At 37.8% G+C, this 12,302-nt stretch overlaps 1 protein-coding gene across 7 annotated transcripts in view; it reads left to right on the plus strand.

Annotated features, from left to right (window-relative positions):
- CDC14B (cell division cycle 14B) overlaps window positions 1-8,187 on the plus strand; it is a 47,046-nt gene extending 38,859 nt beyond the window's left edge. For 2 of the 7 annotated variants that reach the window (XM_075739677.1, XM_075739676.1), the window contains exons 13-14: window positions 1,510-1,626; window positions 4,945-8,187. In XM_075739677.1, coding sequence (XP_075595792.1) covers window positions 1,510-1,626; window positions 4,945-4,984 — 157 coding nt within the window. In that variant the 3' untranslated portion in view covers window positions 4,985-8,187. Of the gene's footprint in view, window positions 1-1,509; window positions 1,627-4,638; window positions 4,705-4,944 lie in introns of those variants that run through there. The other 5 variants (XM_075739680.1, XM_075739682.1, XM_075739683.1 and 2 more) reach the window with 4 other exon arrangements.
- Window positions 8,188-12,302: the final 4,115 nt, after the last annotated feature.

Below are 12,302 nucleotides of genomic sequence, written 5' to 3' on the forward strand. Positions count from 1 at the left end.
GCCATTACAATCTTGTATCTTATATTGGAGGAAGAGAAGACTGTTTGGTTTGGACCTTTGCAAATCAATTGACAGGATTTTCCAAGTCTGAAATACTAAGAGAGATTTGTTCAAGTAGAAATTTAAAATACTTGAACTTTGTCGTTCTGAGGTCATCTGTTTGCTAAACAATCTATAAGTATGTGGTAAATAAGGTTGCCAATCAGTTTTACTGCTGGAAAGAATTTATTTTAGATGAAATTGTGTTATCTCTGATGCATATTCTAATTCTGGTATCTAACCCATATAAAATAGTGAAAGCATAGGGGTTTCTTAGCATTTCTGGTTTTGGTGAATGTGTTACATGAGTATGGAAATATTAATATTTTCTCCCATGTACGTCTGTCCACTTCTGCTCCAAAAGTTATGTTTTATGTTCATACCTAGGGTTCCTTGAAAACAGTTTCTTCAGAGTATTAATCGACCAGACTGCAGTATATACAACTTGGTGAAGGTTTTGATTTCCAGTCTAATATTATCTGCTGACACAGATAGACCTAGTGAAGCCACTGAAAATTAGAGGATAATAATAGCAGGAGGAAAAAAACAGTAATAGCTAAGTTACTCTTAGCTCTGAATCTCTAAAATGATGCATAGTTTTATAGTTGGAAACTTGGACAGATGGAATGACTAAGGAATAGACATTTAAAATGATGCAGTAAATAGGTATCTGTGGACTCCATTGACCAGTTGCCACTTGTTGTCTCCGTAGTGTCGTAATTTCACTACAAGTATTTAGGAATACAGAAGACATGGTCTCCCTACAAACCAGTCGGCTGGTGGCTAAAAAATAGTTGTTTGCATTTCACAGTCTGGAGTTCTTTTGTTACTGATGTAAGCAACACTAGGATTTATCTGCCTGTTTAGGTTGAGGACAACCAGCACGTAAAGCTGAGTTTTGAGTATGGTGTAACAATTCCCTGTAAGCACAAAATGCCAACATATGCAATGATTTTCCTAGCCTATTGTATTTGAAGGGAATATCTTATGGTTAATTGCAGAAGATTTAGCTTTGATCTTCACAAATTTAATTACTTGGGGTTTTTTTTTCTGAATTCCTTTCTGTGTCAGTCTGGAAAATAATGTATGTTTTTGTTGTATACTTCAGATTTTATCTTTTTGTTGTTTTGTTGCAGTAATTTAAAATACAATTTCTTAGCTTTTTGTCTTCCAAAAACCTAACAGGAAATTCAAAACCATTAATTTAATCCATGCTTTGAAAGGAAAAAACCAACCAAAAACCAACAAACCAAACTGCTATACTAATAAAACAACTTGTATTAACATAGTCTTAACAAGGATGTTATAAAGAGAAGGATGTGTTTCAGGCAGAACAGTTTGCTTTTCAGAATGATTTGTGAAAAGCCAGCTGATACTTGTTAGCTCTGCTGTAACTGTAACATCCTCTTTTCAGTGTTTTCTTAGAAACTTTCAAGTTATATAATCTTTCTTTTTTCCTACTCTTTTCAGAGTAATTCTGCAGTCCAGTGTTCAGAAAAATAAAACCTCTGAACCTAGCATTTCTGACAGTACAGACATTACTAAAAGAACTACCAGGTCTGCTGCAAGAAAGAACAGTTTAAAAAGGTGAGAGTTACGCTCTTTACAGATACAGTAACTGTTCTTTAAAATACTTTGAGCTGGCAGGAGTTTTTGCCACAGTTCAACTCCTCCTCCTAGCAATGGGAAATGAGAAACAATTTTATGGTTCATGTCATGTACTGAGAATATCTGGAACCTTAAATCTTATATCATTTGGTTATGTTGCTCAGTCTTTCAACTTTGAGAATTTTATATTGTAATTCCTAATGTGAGTCAGAATTACTGAAAGTGACAGATTTTGGTAACAAAAAAAAGCGTCTTTATTTACCAAACCTCCACCTGGAGACAGAGGCGGAAAAGTTGTTCACAGCTTTGTCAGTTATGAGTCAGTACATGCATCAAAACTAAGAGGAGTTTGATGGACAGGTGAAATGCAGTAGCAGTGGAGAGGTGAAGTGTGTAAAATGCATGTGTATACTGGTATGAGATTTTGTATTGAGAGTATGACTGATAATCTGAACTGAACCTGTTCGGTAAAGCGTAATGAAATTTTAAATTGGGATGGATTTATGCAAGAGTGAAAGTACCTTTCGGCATACGACCACAGTACTACTCTGTTTCTTTGTGTGTGCATATGTTCATGCCCTCTGTGGCAGCTCTCTGGGTCATTATCAAAGATAAGCCTGGGAGTGTAGCTTAAAACAATTTCCAGTGGTTACAATTGACCAGAATTTGTCTTGTGCTTATAGTGAAAAACTTTTGAATAGGTCTGTCAGGTGCTGAAGAGATGTGCTTTTGTTGGGAAGAGCAAAAGGTGGCGTATAACATAAAAAGTAGTTATGTAGCTTGACTTGTAAGTATTGCTGAAAATTCCCAAGTTCTTGTGCAGCTTTTTCCCCGCAGAGCTTTTGTTTCCCCTTCCTCATCCTGTTACCTTGAAGGTAACAGAAATTATGAAGAATAGTCATTAATAGTAGACTGCAGTAAAATCTAGTCAAAGAATTTTTAGCAGTGGCTATATGAATTACACTTTGATTCGTATAACGATATATTAAATAATCTCTTTTTCCTGAAATGCATGTTTTACTAAAAATCTGAAGTATTTCTCAGGGTTTTCCTCTTTGTTTGGTTGTTTTTTTCCTTCATTTTGCATCATTTTCACCATGTCAGTTTTGGTCCAAACAGAATGATGGGATTCTGCCTGCTGTTTTTATTCTTCATGCCTCTCCCAGTTTTAAGCTCCTTGTAACTCTTGGTCACAGTATACATGCACACATGTAATTGGACATTTTCAGTTCCTCGAAAACACACCTCCAAGTTGCCCTTTGTGTTATGTGAGATGAGAATACCTATCCTTAGGAGGAAACAACATCTCTAAAGTAGAGTTCATACAAGATTTCAGTTATTTTGAAAGGAATCCTTTAGGTATATTGCCAGATTTATGACTTTGAGGACCAAGGATAAGGTTGATCTCAAACTGCATAAACTATTTCATATTTTAATGGATTTTCTGGAACTTCTACCCCAAATATTTCATTCCATATACTGTTTCTTTTCTTCTAACTTTTGAGGTCAAAGAATTTCAGTCACTTTATGCTTGGTCCTAAATAGTTACGTCACAGTTCTGGAGTTTTCTTTCTTATCTTGTCACCTGAGAAGGCTAATTGGATGCTGGTCCTTCTAAAGGGTATTTTGGTATGACTGTACAATTTCATGGACTTAGAATGCAGGACCTTGTTGTTAATCTTGCAGGTGTCCTTTTATTTTTCCTGTAGCGTTTGGCAAAACCTCACTCTTTTTTTATTTTTTTAAGCATCCCTTTGTCTTTTCATCTCTTTAAAGTTTATTTTAATTTCTTGAAGTCTGTGCAGTTTGCATTACCTCATAGTGCTCCAATGGATTGACCTATTACAGATCAAGTGGATTGCAGGGTAAAGTATTATAATTATTATTACAAAATTGAGTTCATGCCCTAACCAACATCTGTCTTTGTCAAGATCTTCTTGCCTTCTCTGAACTTCTGACATTACTATGTACCCTTATTCTTTCATTTTCTTGTCTGATACATTCCAGTGGAAACATCTTGCAGTATTTTTACATTCATCTAATTTATTGACACTTTAGGTCATTTTAGTCAATTCTTACTGTAGATTAATCACATTTGTGACCCATCCTAACGGAGTATAATCCACAGAGCTGGGTAATTCATTTGCCATTTCATCCTTCAGACCATTGGAGACACGATGATAGAATGCCCCCTGAATGATTTTTCAGCCAAAGCAGATGTTTACAGCTAAAACACTTTATTCTGGCTTTGCAAAGAGAATTTAGGGAATTTCAATCCTATTCATAACATTCACTGTCTTTCTTTTGCGGAACATCTCATGTCAGCTGCCATCTTCAAAAGACAAGTACAGGTGGACGTAATACATTATATCTTGTGTTTGAAATAACACTGTTGTTGACTGCAAGAAATTGCATTACTAGAGCATTATCCGTAGTCTTTTTCTGTGGATGCCCTTGTTTCTCTAGTTAAGATATCTTCCTTGTAAATTTGCCAATTACTTCGTGCTTGTATTTTCACAAGGTACATTCATCAGATCCAAAACCACTGAATCACAGTAAGACAGAAATGAAACAGCCTTTTCTATGTTACCACACACAACAGAATTAGGATTATGTATATAGTAAGTAGTTGATTAGAAATGAAATCTTGAGTGGCGAAGGAATTTTGGCAGGTAGAAGGGCTTAAGGGAGTGCAGGTCAAGTTATTACACAAAAAATAATTGGGAGTATGGGGGAAAACATATGAAAACTATTGTATAGATTCCTTCACTTCTTTTAACCAGAGAGGTATATCACAAAAACTAACAAAAAGAAGTACACTTTAAAGATCTCCTGTGCTTTTGCTTTGCTGGGAATTGTAAAGCAGCTTTCTGCACCCTTGTTCAAACACCGAAAACTACCTGCAACGTTTCAGAGCTTGTCTATTTGTAATCTAAATCTAGCTTTAAAAAAATTAATGTTTCTTTACTATTCTTTCTACTTTTCCTACAGTCTGATACCTCAGAGGGAGAGAAGGAAAAGGAATGCTTTACAGCAAATGCGCTTAATGAAATTATGGTACTTTGAATCCTCTGTTGCTTTTCTGTATGGAACGGAACCTTTCTTCATTATTGTTTGATCAGACCACTCTGTGCTTTCTTTACAACCAATATTGCTGTGTTCTTAAATGCTGTGACTTTTATCTTCTGTTTCTTTCTTTGAAGTATCATTCACTCATTTTACCTTGCCAGAAATGTTTGCTTGAAGTACATACTGAGTGCGTATTTAACTTTTTTCCTCAAATATGTTTTATTTCAGCATCCAATCCGTCCCAAGGACTAGAGCAGTATTGCGTTAAATTTCAAATAAGCAACCAGTGTTGAAGAGGATATTCAGGAATGAAGGGGATGTGACTAAAGGGGATTTGATGCAATTCGAGGAAGATTACTTTGCTTCCATTTTTCAGCAAAAGTGAAACAGAAGAATCTCTTCCATACTTCTAGAATAAAATGAACTGTCAATATGCCTGGTAGACACTTTCCTTATGTGCTAACACTTCCTCAAACAAAACCAACAAAATCTGTGTACATTTAGACTCAGGTGTAAATACTTAAGCTCTCTATTATAAAGAGGGCTTGCTAGTATGTATGATGCATGTGTATAAAGTGTGATGGCAATCACGTAGCTGCTGACTACGAGCAATTAAAAGGTAGTGGGAGGTTTTAAATATATAAATCTGTGTTGTCCATTCAGACTGGGCTCAAGTCTCTACTTGAGATTGAAAATAAACCACAAAGGCTTTTTTCTTTTAGTATTGGTACTCTCCTTTGTTAATTGGCTATTCTTTCTTATTTTGTATGAAATTTTTTATAAAGCCACAGTACTGATTACACAAAGTAACTATTATCCACCAAAGAGTGCTTTATTTTCAGAGTTGTGTGGTTTGTTTATTTTTTTAAAAAACTAACTATAAGCAATTAACTAATTTTCAATAGTAATAGATTTTTATTTGTTCACAACCAACGACTCTTTTAACTAGTTGCAATTGCTTTAAATCTGGTAGGATTTTAAAGAGGAGGAAAAAGAGCTTACCATTTAAAGCCATGCTGTCATATTGAAATGTCATTGCTCTTTCTTTTCCTATCTTAAGTCTTTTAGGTGAAACTTTAGATTAGCGTATCTAAAAGGTGAGAATTTTCCCCAGGTTTTATTGGTACACTTGATAACATGTGGATGTCCCTGTTTTTTAGCTTTGGGACACTAAATGAGTGCAGCGCACAAAAAAGGGAAAATAAGCTTGCTATACAACTGAGCTTGGTAGTGGAACTCAGGGCAGGTAGTTTTTAACATCTAATGAACATTTTAAAAACTACAGCTTACCTCTGTTAAAAAGCAGTCTAATTTTTAGAGGAATCTGTCTGAGACTGAAATTTTGATCCACTACAAGACTGTCTGCTAACACTGGCAGCATTTGTTCCCTACCACTTCTCACATTATGAAATCTCAAAGCCAACTTTGCAGTGATGTACCCTTGTTTGCCAACTGAAGTTTATAGCTGCATATCCCTCAGATGCCGACTGTTACCACATAGCCTTAAATACAATACAGTTATCTGTTGATTTAGTGACTCCTGCAGTAGAAAGTAGAAGAAATGGAGAGAACTGAAATGCAATAACTGCAGTTTTTTAAGATACAGGTTACTTCTGCAAGGGGGAGAATTTTCTTTTTATGAATGTAAATGGGCAGATTCAGTGACTGGTTTCAGTCTACATCCTTTTAAATTAAAATAAACCTTTCTGTTAGGCTGGTGATTTTTGAATGCCAGTATGAATAACCACATATTAGCTTGAAAACATTCTGTGGCAAAAGCATCATGAGTTGGAGGGGAAGCAGGATGTGAAGTGTAAGCAGGCTTACAAAGGTAGCATCCCTGTTTGGATAGCAAATATTGGACAATATGAATACAAAGAAAACAGAAGGGGTTTGCATGGTGCAAAATAAAGGACTGTTGAGGCTCAGACCCCCAATATCCTTTGTTTTCCTCGTAATCTTAATCCTCAAGACCATTTTCTTCCAGGTAAAAAGCACCTAAAAGAGAGGGACAGAATTCACCCCGATACAGTAATTAAAATTCCTTGGGGTATTTGGGGTTTTTTTTGTTTTAGAGGTTTTTTTAAGTAAGCTACTTGCCGAAAAGCTGAAGAACAATAGTAGGTATACTGTGCAAATATGAATCTGTGTTTATTTTTGAAGAAAATTCTTATCTTGGAAGGCAGAAAGGATGGAACTAGTGAGGTCAAAGGGTGAGAGTCAAAACAAGAAAGATTTAGTAGTATTTGTAGTGTTTGGTTTTGCCCTTCTCTCAGCCACGCTTCCTCTTTTAGCAGCTTTGTTTTTAACCCAAAAATAATTGGTCTATTTCACACCTCTTCCAAATTCCAAATTGGAATTTGCCTTTTTTAAAGTAACCAGCAGAGCCATTAGCACTTGCATAAAACAAGTGCACAAACACACACAGTAACAACTCTAGCTAAACCAAAACTGCATGTTTGGCATTAATGTGTTTCGGGATACCCCTTCCACCACTCAGTATCTTCGTGGGAAACACATAAATGTCAAAGGGATTTTACATTTGAACTTTCCAAGCAGCCTTATATGGAAAATTAACTCATTACCTCACTGTGCCCCATCTAATTGTATTGCTTAGTTTGTTCTTCTGATTTTTTAGCACTTTGTCTAGCATTTTTATTATACCATACCACAGCTGTCTTAAATACAAGAATGAAGAGTGGGCACGGGTGAGGGAGTCCTTGGTTTTTAAAGCTTTTTTGAATTGTGAAGTATTATGTGCCAAAATGAAATGTGTGGCAGCAGCTGCATCACTGTTGTACCACAAAGCAGCTGAAGGAAGTTATTTCTGCTGTCATCAATTAGGAGTTTTTTTCCTTAGAAATTATCTCTCCTCTTTCAAATACATGACAAATGGATTGTCCTTTGATCTCTTATTCAAAAGTATGCAACATACTGAAAAGCTGTACTACCTTGGGTCAAATTGCTAGCTTCCATTACAGCATCAGTAACTTAACTCAGATGCTAACCCAGACCTTGTCTTTTTGCACCGGTATGACAATAGAGGAAGTGCTGCTGATTTAAAACAATATGATTTGTAGAGACTCGTGCATTAAAATGAAAAAAAAAAAAAAAAAGTTCACCAGTTTGTTGCGCTGCAGTTTTTATATTAATGGTTTGCAGACTGTTTGTCTTGTGTAAACTCATGTACAGACTATCAAGACCTAACATTTCTTGACTGATCAGTACTGTTCACCCTGATTATTTTTAAATTGTATATTTCTAATCCTATTTTTTTAACTTGGATTGACAGAATGGGAGTTTATTTTGCTGAAGGTATTTTTAAAAGCTTCATATTATCTTGTAATATTAAGTTCAATACGCATTTGTGTCTCATGTGAAAATAGTGCATACTGTATTTGATTTTATATGAAATATTGAATACTGAGAATATAATCATGAATTGTGTAAAATTAAAAATAATAATCAGAAGTTTGTTTTCTCACTTTTATTTCCAGCATTCTAAAAAATTTCAACACAAAACCATCTTGTCTGTACCACACTGACTCATAAATGCTCTGAAAAACCTTTAATTAAAGCTCAACTCCTTTAAGCATATACTTTTCTAATTTCAAAAATAGAAAACTTCTGGCTCTACATTTCAGGGGACTGACTTTGGAAAACAACAGTACTTGTATTTGAATTGTTGGGATACTGTTACCCAGTACAAAACACAGATAGAGTTCTAGTTAATTTGTTTTCTTCCTCTGTGATCATATAGTACTCGTTTTTGGAAAAAGGCATCATATTAAACACTACATACTTACCGTGAAAGTCAAAGTTTCTCCAAAATTAAAACTAAATTTTCAGGGATACCTCTTTTTACATAAGAGGTGATGGTGGTCTAGTCTTAAAAAAAAAAAAAAAAAAATCCAAACACAACAGCAAAAAAATACTGACCAACTCAAACACTTCTAATCACTCTTACCTTATCTACATTGGAAAATGCAGAATTTGCACCCCCAAGCACAGCCTGTTTGACAAGCAAGTAAACTTCCACTTGCTCCAAGGATACAGTTTTACAGTTGGAAAATCTGTGTTCATTTGTCGTAAACTTAAATGAATGTGTAAACCACCTTTTCCTGAAAAATGAGTTGCCTGCTGAAGAGTGAACGATGGGTTTTGCAGGGGAAAAAATTGGTTTATGCATGTGATGTCCAAAGGAAAACATGGTTAAGTGATTTAAGGCGTACGGGCACCAGGCAGGGGAGGGCAGAGGACTAAAAAAATCCTACAGCGAACAACTGAACACTGACCCAGGTCAAATCCATTGACAAGGTAGTGAGTGCACTGCTAGGGTAATCTGTTAACAGTATTTCTGAATAAGTTTGATTTGGCTCTATTTAGCCTCTTTTGCATTACAGTTTCTACATAGCCTACACAGTAGATAAAAATATGCTGTACCAAAATGGATGTGCTGTTAAAAACAAGGCTGGTGTTAAACTGCATGCTTTAAGCCTAACTCACTGAGTTTGTTGAGGAAGACAGGTTTGCTTTTTCTTGCATTTGTTACTTGGGAGTTGGTTTCTCGTGGGTGTGACTGACCGGTGAGCCCCTAAAATGGACTAAGGCTGAGAGGAGGTGGGCAAGGGTGACATGCTTACGAAGCTCAGGGAATGACACAGGGTGTGGTGGACCACAGCTTTTGCAAAGAGGGCTTTATGTCCACACAAAGGGGACCAGAGGGAGGCCTTTGTTTTAGACAAACAGCTATCAACAGCTGAGTGGACCAACTGGCGGTGTAAACATTTCTCCCAAAGAAGTTCTTTAGAGGGTGAAGGTCCCCCTGAGCTGGCCAGACTAGAATGGGGAGATGAACACATCACGTAAGAGCCTTAGGCAGCTGCCAGAATTTTGCAGAAAGCCACAGGCTTCAGGTGACATCAGCTCTCCTATTCCTTCCTGGCAAATGGGGACACTCATCATTGGTGATGGTGAGGATACCACAGGGACCAGTCATGGGAACAACACTGGTACTGTGATCAAACGGTGTATTGCCGTTGATGTATTGTGTTCACTCTAAATCAGAAAAGCTGTGTGACATCAACCATTGTCAATTAAATAATATTGGTACTAAGCTTGACACCCTCCATCCATGGGATTATCTCCAAGAACCTGGTCCGAGTGCTGGACTGTGACAAGGGGGACTGGGGAAGGTCATCTAGAAAGTCTGTCCTTCAAACAGCTCCTATCAAACTCCCTATCAAACTCTGGCCCTGTCCTCAAGGCTGCTAAAGAATCTGGCAAAACTGGCCAGCCCAAGCAGCACCTGCTGGTTTTTGTCCCTTGGCCCGGCACGCAGCCGCAGATACAGAGCACTTCTGCGTCACTAGCACCTCCGACTCCCAGCTCCTCCAACTACACCAGTTGCTGCAGAGCAGCTGCGCCACAACCAGGACAAAGCGGTAAATCCCAAACTCCTTGTGTCTTGACAGGACACAGGGAGCAGACAGGAAATTACCCTTGGCAGCAGCTATTATTAATGCAAGTCCAAAGTGATTGCTGCCTGTAGCAGGAAGACAGACACTATACAAATGCTGAAGCAGACTAATTCTCATCCTTGTGAGCTTGCTTTTATCTCCATCAGTGCTCTGACGCCATTCTCTTAAGATGGCAGGACAGTCTTTGGTCTTCTCCTCAGTGGAAGGGCTCAGCCTCCTCACTACCCCTGCTTCAGAGTTTCTCTCTAGATCCACTTGTGTTTCTTCCCAAGTTCTGCCATTATGAGATTCATCTTCCACTGTTCTTCCCAAAATGTCACACTGCTAGGATTGAACCTCTACTCAGTACTCAGAATAGGTGACATCTGTGCTAGTGTGATTCTTCTACATGCTTTTTGTCTGTCTTCCACACCAACATCATCTCTATTTTTAAGTGAACTATTAAATAATGTTGGTTTGTTGGGGTTCCTTCCCTTCCTCCCACTGCCCAGACCTTTTCCAGGCTATGATGTTCTTTCACTTCAGTGGAAGCTTCATTGAAAAGGTTACTAGGTTTTATTTTTTTCCCACAATAGCTTCCAAGGTCCAAAGCCATTGCTAGAACCTGGAAAACCTCTGAAAACAGCATTAAATCCGTAAGTAACAAAAATATAACCAAACCACTGACAAGCACAGAATTTCTGGATTATAGTTTGTCGAGTTATTTTTCCCTCTTGCCAGAAGAAAATAACCTGTACCTTGTTGCTACTATTTTTACCTTTTGGCAAAGCTATCCTGCTAATTCAATTACATTACGCAAAACTTAGTATCTTTCATTCGAATAGTAACTACTGTACAAATCTCGACAAAGGAACTACCATTGCTAAAAGCAAGCAGCAGCTTATTGAGTCCCATTAACTGGCTGTAACACATTGTAGAGACAACAGAACACAGAACATGGGGTGTTCATACTGGCTACCCAAACAGGGAGAGCAAAAACTTTATTCAATTCGTAAGTGCCATTAAATGTGATTGCAGTATCTAAAGCTGCATCTTCAGAGCAGCTATCTGCAACATTTGTTGCACCGCATCTTCAAAATGGTATTTGTTTGCAGACAAATAAAACCTAGCTGAAGATTTAATATATTTCATGTTAAATTCTCAGTAATAGAGCCAAAGTGTAACAGTTGTTACTTTTTGCAAAGACTGACGGTTCCCTGCCTGCCCCAAGCACGAACTGTTCAGCACACGTTACTGAAAGAGAAAAGCTCCAATTCCATGCCTGTTATTCAGTCATTGAAATGTACTTTTTCTGCAAAGATAACCAGATTTCAATTTTTGGTCCAGTGACAATGAGTCAGTAGTACATTACTTTCAACACTGCATGTATCTGTGTGTGCATGGCTATATAATTTTTGTGTGGATGTGTGTGCATGTGCACACGTGCCTGTGACAGCTCTGAAGGGATGTCTTGGTTTTCAGCTGGGATAGAGTTAATTCTCACCAGAGGCAGGGACGTGACACAGCCAGGACAGGGGACCCAAACTAGCCAAAGAGGTATCCCATACTATATGACGTCATGCTCCACATATAACTGGAGGGAGCTGGCCGGGGAGTCGTCACTGGTCAGGGATGGGCTGGGCATCGGGTTCCTGGCATTGTGTATCACCCACTCTCTATATTCTGTTGTAAGTGATGTTGCTATTTTCCTCTGCCAGTAAACTGTTCTTATTCCAACCCACAAGTTTTTTCTTCCAATTCTCTTCCTCCCCATCACACTGGAAGAGGGTGAGCAAGCAGCTGGTGGTGCTCAGCTGCCAGCTGGGGCTAAACCATGACAAGGCAGGGAGGGAGGGGGGAAGGCTTGAACATTATCTAAGAATAATCTTAATGACATAGGTGTACTAGGACTACATGTTTTGGGCCCAAAGGCTGCGCATAGCCCCAGCCCTATTTTCACATGACCAAACGTAACCAGAGCTGAAAGCTCATCTCTCATGGGCTGAATTGCCTAATATTGCCTATTTATCAACTACAGGGTTTTTCACTTCAGATTCTTTTTAGTTATTCTTTAGTACTCTTACCTTAAGCACAGACATTCCTCTTTCCTTTAAAGGCACTTTCATA

The sequence above is a fragment of the Balearica regulorum genome, chromosome Z, assembly GCF_011004875.1.
Source record: "Balearica regulorum gibbericeps isolate bBalReg1 chromosome Z, bBalReg1.pri, whole genome shotgun sequence".
NCBI classification, from domain to species: domain Eukaryota; kingdom Metazoa; phylum Chordata; class Aves; order Gruiformes; family Gruidae; genus Balearica; species Balearica regulorum.